Source organism: Heterocephalus glaber, unplaced genomic scaffold, assembly GCF_053883595.1.
Source record: "Heterocephalus glaber isolate CG9 unplaced genomic scaffold, H.glaber_assembly_v1.0 deba00000122, whole genome shotgun sequence".
NCBI classification, from domain to species: domain Eukaryota; kingdom Metazoa; phylum Chordata; class Mammalia; order Rodentia; family Bathyergidae; genus Heterocephalus; species Heterocephalus glaber.
This window is the reverse complement of record NW_028258138.1, coordinates 3,724,744-3,738,749: the sequence shown is the minus strand read 5'-3', so window position 1 is coordinate 3,738,749 and position 14,006 is coordinate 3,724,744. Positions and strand designations below refer to the sequence as shown.

Here is a 14,006-nt window from a genome sequence, read left to right as displayed (position 1 = left end):
CCCCCCCCCAGGCCCCTGCCTGTCCCCAGAGGAAGAGCCAAGCCCGATGCTGTGGTGCAGATGAGGGTGATAGGCCAGTCCCTCAGCCCTGCCAGGGCTGCCCTCTGCACAGTGGCAGGGGTCCACACCCGCCGAGGCTGGGGGTTGCTGGCCCAGGGTGGCTGGACACCAGCGTGCACTCCAGGAGCGACTGACAGCCCTGTGCCTCTATGCAGTTGACCGAGGGCCCCAGAGATGTGAGGACCAACGCACCTTTCTCACCAGCTGGGCGAAGGCTCCGCAGTCCCGGGGCGGGAGCCCGAGGAGTGGCCGGGTGCAGGAGTCCAGGGCGGAGCCATGGCTCACGATGAGGATGGTGCCCGCTGTGGACAAAACACCTCCAGGTCAACTCGACCAGCTGGAGCCCGGGGCCTTTGAGCTGCATCCCAGCCCTTTTTATCTTTTATCTTGAGACAGAGTCCAGCTAAGGTCATCAAATTGCCCAGGCTGGGCTTGAACTTACAATCCTCCTGGCTCGGCCTCCCAGAGTGCTGGGGTTACAAGGCAGAGCACCTCTTTCATCAGCCCCCTAAGTTATGGGGGTGGAGCTGCCTTGAGAGGCCCATGGCAGGAGCCAGGTGTGGCTGGCGGCAGATAGCGTGTCCCTCACCCTGGCTTTTGTGTGTTCTTTTTCAGAGGCACCCCCTCTCCACGTAGGGTGTGGGGTGCAGCCCCTGGCCACCAGGCTGGGGATGGAGTAAGGGGTGATCTGAGCCCTCTCTGTTGCCATTGTCTGAGTGCTGTGGGCAGAGATGGGGTGCAGAGGGGACTGTCGCCCAGGCCCCAGAATTGCACTCCCAGCTCTGCGGCCCCAGGGGCAGGAGCCTCAGCTGGCTGGAAAGTGGGGCCGGAACATTGGGCCAACTCCCACCCCAGAGGTGACCCCAAGCCGGAGGCCGCTCCACCGGAGGACGCGGGACTTACACTCTGGGGGGCAGGCGCCCAGGACCCGCTCCATGCTCCGCGCACAGCGGTCCGCGTACTGGGTGTAGCTCTCGGCCGGCAGGAGGGAGCAGAGGGGGAATGCAGGCCTGGAAAGAGGAGGGTGGCTGTGCCCTGGCTCCCTGGACAGTGGGGACTGGGGCTGGGGCTGGGGCTGGGGCGGCTGGGAAGGAGAAACTTCATCCCGACCGACCGTCCCGCTTCAGCCCCAGCCTGGGTCTGGATGGAGCCCAGCAGCACTGAGCCAGGACTCAGATGTGCTCCTGAGCCACCTGGCCCAGGCTCCTCCAAGCCTGGCCCCCGCCAGCCCCGGCCTGGGGTCTGCACCGTCCTCGTAGGTCGTGCGGCTGCAGAGTTCCCACCCTCCTGGGTTTCCCGGCCCCTGCCCCCCACGTCCCTCCCTCTCTGTCCCGTCTCCCTCCCATCTTCTGAAAGCAGCACACATTTTCTTGAAGAAGAAGGAGAAAGGTGGAGACCTGAGGGCGCTACCTGTAGCCCGGGTCCACATTGAATCCGGCCTCTCTCAGCTCTGCCAAGGTCATGAAGCTCGGGCTGGCTTCGCTGGCTTCCCATTGGGTCCACTCGAAGGTCCCGGGTTCTATTCTTATCTTCATTGTCTTCTCCAGTTTGAGTTCTGGATTGGAGTGAACGCAAGTGTTTATCGTGGTCATATAAACATGTCTCTTCCCAGCTAGATCTGACCTATGCACAGATCTAAATAATATCTTTCAAACACCGTGAATACTGGCAGGGCATTAAGCACAGCCGTGCCATTTCTGGGACCAGCAGGGCCACGAGAGGCGGGGCATTCTGTCTGTCCTGAGCGGACATCTCCGGGGCTGGGGCTCATCCTGACCCCCATTACAACCCGACAGCTAAACTGTCACCCGAGGGCCCACCCTCTGGGGGTCAGGACCATCACAGCGGGCGTCAGGGAGCCTCCCCAGTCGCCTAAGCCGGGCCTCTGCAAGCACTGAAGGAGGAAGGGAGCTGTCATCCTCAACAGTCCCAAGCATTTGCTATCCTGACTGCAGGACCTATGGGGAAGGGCGTCTCTTTTTGAGCTGAAAAAAAGACCTTCGTGTTTTTATTTGAAATGTAGAAAATGTCATTAAATGCAATGGTTGGAAATAAAATGTGTCCCCCAAATGTGTCCTAAGTCCACAGAACAGGTTCCTGCCCAGAGCACACTTGGACAAGAGATCCCAACTTGAGAAGGCTCCTTGCTCCAACCTGCCCAGGGCCACATCCGCCGTGCTCAGATGTTCCAGGAGGGTCTGGGGCTTGCAGTGTGGCCTCAGGCCTCCTGTGTAGGACACCTTGAAGGCCACCGGCCAGTGAGGCGCTTTGGTGAATGGTCCATGCACTGGCCCTGACCTACAGAAGGCCCAGGAGCAATGGCCTCTCCGGCGAGTCTGAGAAGCAGCTGGACTTGGCGGGAGCCCAGCCATCCTTGCTGTCCAGAGTTAACCTGAGATTTATACACCTATGTCCTTCTGGGCCATAATAGTAATAACGGCGCTCTGGATATAAAGCTAGTCCGGGGTGAGACCGTGTTAAACACGCTGGCATCAGCACGGTGGACGGCATTTTTGAGAACTTTCTGTTTTGTGTGCAGGAGACCCAAGTAAGACAAGGTAAACAAGAGTCCCCAAATTGGCACACAGATGTTAAGAACCAGGAACTGGGACCAAGACAGTAACGTTATGAAAAACATTTTCAGAGCTCTCAGTCATACTTTTTTATCACACAGGCTGGCCCCAACAGCAGCCTCTGTCTTTCTGTGCACGTTGTCCTGCCAGGAAAAGGTGGTGGTCAAGGTCATCACGGGTAAAGAAGCCGGCAGTGTAGGACACGAAGGCCAGGGAGGGAAGTCCCAGGTGTGCATGCAGCTGGCCACAGCACTGCCCTCCCCGCCCCGCCCGGCTCGGCAGTGCGGAGCCAGAGGAGACAGAAATCAAACTAATTTTGGAGGGTGGCGGAAAACCACATCTTATGGACCAGGGAAAATGCTCAATAAGTCAGGTGTGGTGGTCTGCACCTTTAATTCTAGCACTTCGGGAGGCTGAGGCAGGAGGGTCACAAGTCTGAACCCAGCCTGGATGATTCAGTGAGTCCCTGTCTCAAGATAGAAAGTACATAAAGGGCTGAGAGTGTAACTTGCTGGGAAGGCCCTGGGTTCAATCCCCAGTAACTAAGAAAAACAAAATCTCGGCACATTGCAAGGTATGTGAGGCCAGAGCAGGGCCAGGGATAGAAGACAGGAAACTGAGGCATGGGTCTGTCACCTTTTCTTATATATTTGTGTATGTTTTTTGCCTTGGTCATACCTTATTACTCTAGTTGTTGGGATAACTGTGAACATACTGACCCTAAGATCCCAGGGGTAGTTACTTCCTGGGTAGTGTGTGTTACTCCATCCATCACCGTGTTAAGGGTTATCCTCAAGACAAACCTCAGCAGGGTTGTGCAGATGTCGGATCAGGTTTCTAACTTTGCTGTCCTTGTCCCCTCCAGCCAAGGATGGGAGTTTGCAAGTCTGCTTCATGGCAGGCCACACCGCCCAGCGGGCTGCTCTGAATGTCACGTATTTGGGGCTCACTGGTCCTCGCCTGGTGGATTTAAAAGCTGGCATTGTTCTTTTACTTTTCTTCTTCCATTTGAGGTACTGGAACCCAGAGCCTTTGAACCGAGCTCCCTCCCCAGGCCTTTTTGTGTTTTTGTTTTTTATTTTGAGACAGTCTTGCTAAGTTGCCCAGGCTGGGTGAACTTGTGATTCTCCTGCCTCAGCCTCCCACAATGAATCCCCATCCCTGCTTAGACTCTGCAGTCACTGTTACCCCTGCATACACCTCAGTCCCCAAAGGCCCCTCTCTCTCCCCGGCACTCAGACCTCTCTCGGCCTCCTTTAGGTCCACTCCCCCACCTGCTCCCTGTCCTGCTGGCTGTAGGAGACCCAGAGTCCAGCCACCCAGCTCTGTTGCAGCTCCTGCCAGGCACCCAGAGGTGGGCTCCCAGGGTCCCTTCCGGGCATTCTCCACCCCATCCATTCCCTGGCCCCTCTCCCTGACCCCTGAGTCACCCGCTCTGAGCTCTCCAGTCCTGCATCAACCTCCCCCTCGCTCCCAGCTGCTGTACCTGGCTCCCAATGCCGGCACACTCCCTTCCCACAGGTGGATCCTCTAAAGCCCCCAGCCTCCACCACACCCCAGCCTGGAGGACACTGGACAGCTCCTGTCGTGGGCCCTCGGGGAGAGTCCTGCATTTGGGTCTAGGCAGGACCTGAGCTCCTAGCTCTCTTGAGTTTTGAAGGCCCCTTTCCGGGTGTTTAGACACCAGGCAGAGTAGCCACAGGTGAGCAGCGTGTCAGGCCCTGCCCTCAGCCCGCTCCTACTGCTCCTGCCAGTGGCTCCTGCAGGCTGGGTCCTAACTGGTGTGGGCCGTTGTCTGGGTCTCCTCGTCCCCCCTCCCCCGGCGGAGAACAGCCCGGAGGTCACGGCCCAGGGTCGGGAGAGTCCCACTGACCTTCCAGGATGTGCTTGGCCGTCTGCACACAGCCGAGGGCCGGTGAGGAGAAGACGGCCATGATCCTGATGCCACTGTCCAGGAGCGAGTCCCCTGGAAAACAGCAAGCGGGAAACACCCTGGTGATTCAGCCCTAGACAGGTCCTTGCTCCTTGTGGCAGGCAGGGGCCCCAGAGGTTCCCAGACTTCTGCCTTGAGGGCAGGTGGGCTTGTGCCATGAGCGCCAGGTGCCGTGAGCATAGAGATGCTACAGGGCACAGGGTGATGACCCTGGGCCCTGGCTGAGCCAGGTGGATACATGAGGAGCAGAGATTTCCTCCAGGAAAGGATCTGGAGGGATCAGAAGTAGGAGGCATTTGGCATGCGAGAAGGTCTCCATCGCCGTCTTGAAAGATGGAGGGGCCCACGTGGTGACCTCAGGAGCCAGTAAGGAGGGGCCCGGGGTCCTGCCAGGAGGGTCTGGGTGCACTGGGGGTCCTGGGCTCTCCTCACGGGGCTCCACTAGCTGATCCCCAGATCTGGGGCCTGGCACCCTGGCCAGGGAACCCGCCCTGCCCTGCCCAGCCTGATGTGCTGAGCTCCTGGGCACTGCTTTGTGTGTGGGACTTTGTCAGCAGCGGGGACAGAGAACTCCAGGCCAGCTGAGGCTCATGGAGCACCAAGCGGCAAACCGAGCACATTTCCTGTGGCATCAGAAGCCTTGCTGTGGGGGAAGAGGGTGTTTCTGCAGTACAAGAGCCACACCCCGCAGAAGCTGGCGAGGTTCAGGGGAGCCTGCTGTGGGCTGAATTTTGCCCCCACCCCAAAACCAGATCTGCCGGAGTCGTAACCCCTGCACCTGCAGATGTATGCTAGTTTGGAAACAGAGTTTTAGGGTACAATTGGCCTCCTACATCCAAGAATTCAATACTCGATCAAAAGTGTTTGATACAACTGGATTCTGTGCTGAACACAAAGAGGCTTTTTCCTTGTCATTCCCTAAACCACAGGGTATAACAAGCCCTTCACATAGCGGACTGGGTGTGTCGAGTCTGTAACATCAACCTGTGCTGGTGTATAGAGAGGGGCAAATGCGCTGCCATTTTCCTGACGGGCTTTTGAGCATCTGAACACTGAGTGTCCCAGGGGAAACCGGCCCATCAAGGATACCAAGGGACGCCTGTAATCAAATTAAAATGAGGGTGGGCTCTAATATAACTGGTGACTATTTATTTTGATTTTGTGAGACAAGATCTCGCTATGTAGTTCAGCCTGGTCTTGAACTCACTACGTATTCCAGGCTGGCCTCGAACTCATGGCAATCCTTCTGCCTCAGCCTCCCGAGTACTGGGATTACAGGCGTGGGCCACCACACCAGGGCCACGGATGCCTTTCAGAAAGTGGAAATTTCTATACGAGACAGATACAGAAGACAGTGTGAAGACACCCGGAGAAGATGCTGTCTCCAGGCCACGGAGAGGGGGCTGGGCCCGATTTTCCCTCCCAGCCCCTGAGGAGTCAGCCTCGTGCCAGCTTGGTCAGGGGCCGCCAGCCTCCAGAGCCGCCAGTGATGATGGCTGTCGTCCTCGGTGCTGCTCTGTTACAGAAGCCCCAGGCCACGGATGAAGCGTGCGACCTTTCCCAGGGGCCCCAGATGCTCCCGGCGGGAGGGGTGCGAGCATCTCCGTGGCATTGAGGCACAAAGTTGGGCTGCAGAGGCTCCCGCAGGGAGGCGCACGCGTGCAGGCAGCGGCAGCACCCAGGGTGCACACACAGGGGCTGCGGATTTTTCTCCTCCTCTCCACTTTCTCAACCACCAGTTCCTGGAGCAAACCTCTGCACTTCCGTTTCCTGCTGGTCTGACCTCGGGAGCATCTCTGTGGCCCGAGCGCTCACAGGAAGGCAAAGGACAGGTGGCTCCCCAGAAAACCGCGGTCCCTGTCCCTTGCCGCTAGATGGCCCCACAGACCTGCGAGTCTGGCCTGGAAAGTTCCACAGGACGATAAGGGCGGGTCGTGCTCAAAATCCTTGAGTCCGCCGCTCCGGCTGGGCAGACAGCGGGGAAAGTTCAGATCTGGCCTGTAGTATTTCCCTAAAGCAGAGGTGAGCGTCAGACACCCCGGCACGTGGGCCCCACCACGCTCCCCGAGACGAGATCCCCAGCGCGGTGTCTGGGACGTGCTGCGGGGCGTGGGCTGGGCCCGGAGAGCTGAGGCTGCTCTGCCTTGCAGGACGCGCCTCCTCCAATGCACAGCCCCAGGGACCACGAGGCCCTGTCCTGCAGCCTCGTGGCAGTCCCCGAGTGCCTCCCCAGGATCCCGACGCTCCTGTGGTCCAGCAGCCACAGGGCCGCGGCCATTCTAGAGGGTGGAGCCCGCAGGGTCGAGGGCCCCTCAGACCTGGAGCCGAGCCCTCGTTCTGGGACCTGCGGCTCTGGCTCACCACAGCCCGCCCCGCCTACCGTCCAGCGTGGAGCACTGCTGCAGCCAGCTCTTCCCGAACACCCGGTCCACTCGCTCCCCGTGGCGCACCACCAGCACGCTCCTCCTCGCCATCGCGACCCTGGCCTGCGGGAAGCGGAGCCACTTCGGGATGAATCAGGCTCGCCCGGCCTCCGCGTCGTGGGCAGCTGGCCTGGAGATGGGCCACCGTGACCCAGCCACTACAGTGACCAGGACCGGGAGCCAGACACTCGGAACACAAAAGGGAAGTGGCTCACACCGTCACCCGGCAACTGCTCGCTTCCCAGTCTGCGCACCTCCACAGAGACGTCCTACTGCAGGCCTCCCTCTGCCCTTGTGTCCTCAGTGTATGCTCCTGCCTCCCTGCCCAGCCATGTATGCACCAACTTTTGTCTCTTTTATGCACGGTCTTCCTCTTCCAGGACTGCCCCTGACATGAAACAGCTTGGCACAGCACCACACACCCCCTCTTCTGCTTCAGACCCCCTCTAGTTGACTTGTTACACCTAACTCTTTGTGCACTCTATATAAATGGTTGTTGCCCTGCATTGTTCAGGGAACAGTGACAAGAACAAAGCCCCTCATGCCAGTACAGGTGTGCCAGGGTCTGGATCCTGAATGTCCCAAAGGTCATGTGCTGAACGCTTGGTCCCCAGCCTGGGGTGCTCCTGGGAGGGGACAGAGCCTTTAGGAGGGAGGAGCCTGTGGGAGGAAGTGAGGTCACTGGGGGCGTGGCCTTGAAGGGGCCAGAGGACCTGCCCTTCCTCTCCTCTCCTCCCCCACATCTTTCTCTTCCTGGGATTCCTGGCTGTCACCACGGTGTCCTCTGCCACCATAGACTCAGAGAAACCCAGCCAAACAATCTGCTGGCCTCAGACTTCTAAAACCATGATCTGGTGCACACTTTTTTCCTTTTAAAGTTGATTATCTCAGGCATTTTGTCACAGCAATGGAAGGGTGACTGCCACAAGGTGGAGTTTTTTGCATCTTTTCAATCCACACTGGTTTGGCTTGATGGGTACAGAAGGTGTGGATGGGAGGGCTGGCTGTGGTCTATTTCTCCTCAGCCTGAGGGTGGGTTTGCCAGAGATGAGGGCACTGAAGACTGAGATAGCCAGAGGACACCAGGACAGCTGCTTGCTGCAGAAGCCTTAGGTACAGGCTGGCACCCTCAGGGGAGGCACGGGGACCCACTGTCACCCTGCAGGGCACCACAGGGCCACCAATGTCACCCACACTGACCTCCCAGCCCCAGGCCCAGACATCTGGGGGCCAAGTGGGGACCCCCACCTCAACACAGGCCCCCTGATACTGCCCAGGAGACTCAGGCCATTGCTGTCCCCATGACAGCTCCAGGAGAGAGATGACAGATTGGGGCCACGTGGCAGCCACGGCTCTCCCTCAGGAGCCAAAGACCTCCTCAGAGGTGAGGGAAAAACACAGAAAGATGCTTCGTGGAGAGGACCAGGACAGAATGGACAGTGCCCACCACTGGAGGCGTCGGGGAGCTCCTGGGGAGGACAGGACTTGGCCATGCTCCAGCCGAGGTCGTCAGGATGAGCAGGGCAGGGTGGCCTCACAGGGAGCAGCCCAGTGTCCATTCCCCTCCTCTGTTCTAGCTTTGGCAACACAGCTCCGGGGATCAAACGTGAGGGCTAAGGTTTGGGGCATCTTGCTGCCGAGCAGGTGCAGAGCTGAGGAGACGTACTCTTCCTCAGCATAACCCCCTGCAGCAGCCTCCCACTGCTTTCTGACTGATCCTAAGTCCCAAAGCGAAAATGCAGTGCCTTCAGCCTCCAGCAGGCCCCTTCCCCCAAGAGCAGCCGATTTACCACCCAGTCAGGCTGCGGATCACACCAGTTGGCTCTTGGTTCTGTGGACAGAAATGGAGCAGCAGGCAGAGCCCTCCCTAGTGTCCCCCAGGTTGGAAAGCAGCTGGAAAGGATTGATGGAAAGGAGAGGCCCAGAGAACAGAGCAGAGAAGGTGTACGGGCTCCCTGCGCTCCTGGGCTCAGCACCACGGACAGCTCTCGAGGCCTCCAGACTCCAGGCCGAGCTGGACAAATGCCATTCTAGCTGCTCCGGGACCAGACTTCTAGGTGACTCAGACTACCTGCAGCAGGTGCAGAAGTCCTGATGTCTGTGAGCACGGAGGACGCTTTGAGTCTGCATGCGTGCACTTTCTGAGGGCTTGAGCTTTGAGCAGGGCTGGTGAGTATTGCGGCCATGTCTCTGGTGAATATTGTGGGTGCCCAGGGCACAGCTCTGAGGGGACCCTTGCCTTGCTGTCTTCCCATTGCAAGGCGCGGTTGTGCGGGGCTCACCCATCCTGACACGTCGCCCCTTGAGAAGATGCACTAGCATTTCCTGTCCCCGCAATCCGATCTACAAGGAGCTGGCATGCCCCATGCCCTGCAGGGGCCCAGGACTCAGCCTGCCTAGCAGCAGTGCTGTGTTGGCAGTGCTGGTTAGTCTAGAGCAGTGGTGGTGAACCTCTGGCACCCATGCTACGGTGGGCTGATGGCATCCCTGAAAGCTCTGAATGCTTCCCCATCGCTGCTCTAGAGTCTGTGGAGCGAGGTGGGGCCAAACCAGCTCTCTGGGGCTAAAGGGCTGTGTTCATGTCCTGGGGCTCTGTACCAAGGCACCCCAAACTGGGGACACACAGTAATAGGAATATTTCCTCCCACAGTTCGCAGGCCAGATATCCAAAGCCGAGGTCAGCAGGGCTGGGGTCCCCACAGAGGCTCCGTTAAGGAGGGAGTCCAGTGCGTTCTCCCAAAACTCTCCTGTGTTAACGGCGTGGGTGCTGATGGGCTCTGGGGAATGGATTGGATCATGAAAGCTGTAACTTGAGCAGTGGATTAATCCACTGGTGAGATCATAACTGGCATGCCTGCGATCCCAGTGCTCTGGGAGGCTGAGGCAGGAGGATTGTGAATTCGAACTCAGCAACTTGGTGGGCAACTTAGTGATGAAAGGAGATCCTGACTCAAAATGAAAAATAAAGGGCTGGAAACAGTGCAAAGGCCCTGGGTTCAATCTCCAGTACTGTGGGCAGGGGGATCTTAATTTGATGGTATTATTGGGAGTTGGTAGAAAGAAGAGGTGAGGACTAGCTGAAGGGGGTGGGTGTCATGGGAGGGTGATCTTGGGGATTATAGCTGGTCCCAGGCTCCTTCTTGTCTGGCCTTCTCGTCCTCTCCACTTCCTGGCTGCCATGAGGTGAGCAGCTTTCCTCCTCTTATCCTCCGCCATCTTGTTCTTCCTCAGGAAAGGCCCAGAGCCATGGAATCACCAGGCCATGCCATGGACTGAACCTCTGAAGTCGTGAGCCAAGATACAAACCTAACCTCCTTGAAGTGGAGTCTCCGTCCTCCAGGTGTCCCTCAGCCCATGACTGCCTCATGCCAGTCTGTCCACACGTGGCCACCTCCTCCGTGTGTCTCTCTGGTCTCTCTTGTAAGGTCATTGTGACCTCTAAGGCCCCTCTGGACCACCCAGGACTACCTCTCTCTCCAGGTCCCTAACTCCAAGGCTTCTGCAAAGACCCTAGTCCTTGTCAGGACATATCCGAGGGCTCCAGGGCTTACAGCTTCGTGTCTGTGGGGCCATCATTTCAGCCACAGTTTTCCTGCTGCACATAAGAGGTGAACCAGACCAGGGAGAGGCCCAGCTAACGGGAGGTGTATGTGCTGTGTTCATCCGTTTAAAGCCCCAGCGGTGTAGACACGGGCTGAACCTGAGGGACCTCTGTTCCTGACTCCCCGGCCTTTGCCCTGGGAGGGCACACTCTGAGGAGAGCCCTGCTCCACCGCCCCACGGAGGGGCTGAGTCCGCTGCCCAGGGTGGGAGCCACACCTCAGACCAACCCCTCAGTCCGCCCCAAACCCTGAAGTCTAAGACCCCCAATGCCAAGCCCTGCCAGAGCTGGGAGCTCTTCTCCCTGGGGAGGGTCCTGTCTTTCCTCCCCCATGAAACCACTGCCCCTGCTGCTGCTCTCGGCTGCCAGGACCCCACACAGTAACACTGGTGCCGGGCACCCTGGGAAGAGGGGCTCCTTCCAGTCTGCTGGTGACCGGCAGGTGCCTGGCTCCCTGGTCAGTTCTCCTAGACCTGGTTGAAGGCCCGGCTGGAGAGTACTCGTGCCACCTTCCCAGGGCCCAGGGTCCCCCGCTCAGCTCCTGACTGGATCCCTGTGGGTGAACCAGTCCTCAAGGAAGGCCCCTGGCTGAGTGGCTAGGGCTCCAGTAGGAGTCCCACGGCCGGCAGTAGCGGAGACAGCAGACATTTGCTTTCTTACAAGCAGAGTCTGCAGGTCCAGCCACGCTGTGAGCAGGCCTGGCTCCCCCGAGGCCTTTGTCCTTGGCTGGCAGATGGTGTCTGCTCCCTGTGTCCTCACAGGGCCCTTCCAGTGTGTGCCTTGTCCCTGTCTTTTCCTCCAGGGACACAGCCAGGGTGGGTGAGGGCCCGTGCTAAGGGGCTCACTTCACCTCACTCGCTTCAGTAAAAGCCAGGTCTCCAAAAGCTGTCACAGTTGGACGGGTTGGGGCCAGAGCTTCCGTATATGGATTTTGGGGACACAATGCAGCCCTTCAAAGAGGGGAGCTTTCATCTGGTCACTGTGCTGTTCAAAAATGAGATTTATGGGCCAGTTCTGGTCTTGGCTCTGGGACTCAGGGACGAGCCACACCGCGGTGGCCCTGGCCTCTGGCAGTGACACCCTCATGGCTCCTCCAAAGCTCCCAACATCTGCTCCCTGCACCCCACCAAGGTCCTCTCCTTGGTAAGCCCCACTTGCAGACTGCGACATGAGTGGGTGGCAGAGCTGGGACAAGAGAGCCTAACCTAATGCTGGCCACACAGCGGGTGTGGAGGGGCTGACTTGGGAACAGCAGGGTCGGACAGGCCTCTCCACACACGTGCCAGCCACCCAAGGGCCAGCTGCTGGTGCTGGACCCAGGGGCTACTTGTAAAGAAGCCCAAACTTCCGGTCAGGCAGATGCCAGACAGCCTCAGGGACTACGTGGTATGGCCAGCTGTCCCCCTGCACCCTGTGCTCCGGGACGTGTCCATGTGGGTGCCAGGCTCAAGGTGCCCTTGCTGTGCCCGGGAACCCTGCTCCTCGAGGCTGGCACAGGCCCCTCTCTCCCTTCCCCTGCCGGGGGAGCCTGTCTGGGCTTGGTCCTTAATGCAGAAGTCCGGGCAGTGTTGTCTCCTCCTCCCTGCGTGGGGTCCTAGCGCCATGACTGTGTGCAAGGTGAGTCCCCTCTGCAGGAGAGGATGGACCAGGCGTAGCCCCCAGGGCCATAGCCCTGCTGGGAAGCAGCCCATGCTGGCCAAGTCCGAGCCTGCCCCGACAGCAGGGAGGGCTCTCTATGTACCAAGCCAAGCCCAGGGGGCCCCATCCACCCCGTCTTCACAGAAGACAGCTTCACCGACTGTACCTAAGAAGCGGGGCGCTGTTACCTGCGAGGTCTGGATGCTGCTAACACTCCTCGATGTTGGAGCGTGAAATTCTCCGTTCCGCTGGCCACTGGCTTCGCCGTCCTTCCTGGAGTTCAGGTCCATGGCCAGGCTGAAGGTGTATGTCCTGCAGGGGAGAAGAGAAGCTGGGGCTGAGGACAGAAAGGTCGGATGCACCTGCTGTTGCCATGGAAACACAGCACGGGGGCGGGGGGCGGTGCTGGATGTGCTTGAGAATGTCCAGGATGCCTGCCCACAAGGTGACCCCAGGGTGCAATGAAGCAGCGCCTGTGAAGCGCCCGGGACTGCACTTGTGAGTCACAGGCGCGTTTTATTGCTTCTTGCACCGCCTGTGCTGGTGAACTTCATGGTCTCCCTGGCCAGGACACAGTGCCCTGCTGACTGGGCAAACATTTGTTGTATTTCAGTCCTGGGGATGAGCCCGGGTCTTCACATGAGCCACATCCCCAGCACCATTTCAAGTTTTTATTTCGAGACAGGGTCTTGCTAAGTCACTAAATCACCCAGGCTGGGTTTGCATTTCCAGTCCTCCTGCCTCAGCCTTCCAGGTGCTGAGACTACAAGTGTGCACTGCGGCCTCACACCATGAGTGTCAGTCAGGTGCTGTTAGATGCGACAAGCATGCAAATCAGTAGGCTGGGCAAAGCAGGGGCCCTCTGTGACAGATGCCGGGAGGCCTCACCATGTCTGGGGTCCCAGTGGAAAACAGACTGAAGTCCCTAAGGGCAGGGATGTCTGTGCCTGATCATCTTCGGGCAGCTCCCAAGAGGTCAGGTTACGAGGCAGCCACCACTGGTCCAGGGACCAAGCAGCGTCACAGGGCAGACTGCGAGCTCCAGGGATAGACCCGGGGCGGGGTCCTGGGTGAGGACTCCAGGATCTGGAGCAGGCAGGGGTTCTGGCGGGTCCCAGCGTGAGCGTGTCTGGAGGGGACAGGCAGAGCGGCAGAGAGTGCAGGAGGAGCAGGACCCCGGGAGCAGAGGATGGTGGGAAGTCATCTAACAGAGGGGAAGAGCTTCGTGCTCCTCTAAAGGATCTAAGCCCCTGGCCCAGGGCCGCCCCTGCTCCTCCAGGTCAGGGTCACTGTGCTGTCTGGGCCGTGTGAGGTACGGGAAGAGCTTGGTGCCACCTCGAATTTCCACTCGTGTTTTACTCTAGGATCCAGCTAAGCCCAGCACCGCCGCTCCCATCCATTAGGACTCAGATATTTTGGTTTCTGATTGATATTAATAGCATGGAAAATGCAATAAGTTGTAAAAAGAAAAAGCATCCATCATTTACCGGCTCAACCACCGAATTTTACCCTATTTCCCTCACGAGCTCACACTTTGATCATTTAAAAATCAGAGCCACTTTCAGCAAAAGCAAATAGCATGGTTGAGAGGGAGGGGCAGGCTGTGCCTCTGGGTGGTCCTTGGGAGCTGGGGCGACGGGGTGGGTGAGGGGTGTGGTGTGCGGGAGACACCACGCTGGGCCCCACTCCCCGGGCTCCCTCCCAGGGCAAGGCCCTGGGGCTGGATCCTGGAGAAGGCCTTCTGAGAGAGGAAAGCAGCACAGGAACACTGGCAGTGC

At 58.8% G+C, this 14,006-nt stretch overlaps 1 protein-coding gene across 1 annotated transcript in view; it reads right to left on the bottom strand.

Moving 5' to 3' along the window:
• The window catches only part of Ubash3a (ubiquitin associated and SH3 domain containing A), a 31,719-nt gene that overhangs the window by 1,427 nt on the left and 16,286 nt on the right, over positions 1-14,006 (bottom strand). Inside the window, exons 7-13 of the mRNA XM_004842439.4 lie at positions 12,417-12,540; positions 6,947-7,052; positions 6,455-6,577; positions 4,507-4,599; positions 1,471-1,615; positions 964-1,070; positions 253-362 (exon numbers count right to left, since the gene is read on the bottom strand). Coding sequence (XP_004842496.2) covers positions 253-362; positions 964-1,070; positions 1,471-1,615; positions 4,507-4,599; positions 6,455-6,577; positions 6,947-7,052; positions 12,417-12,540 — 808 coding nt within the window. The remainder of the gene's footprint in view (positions 1-252; positions 363-963; positions 1,071-1,470; positions 1,616-4,506; positions 4,600-6,454; positions 6,578-6,946; positions 7,053-12,416; positions 12,541-14,006) is intronic.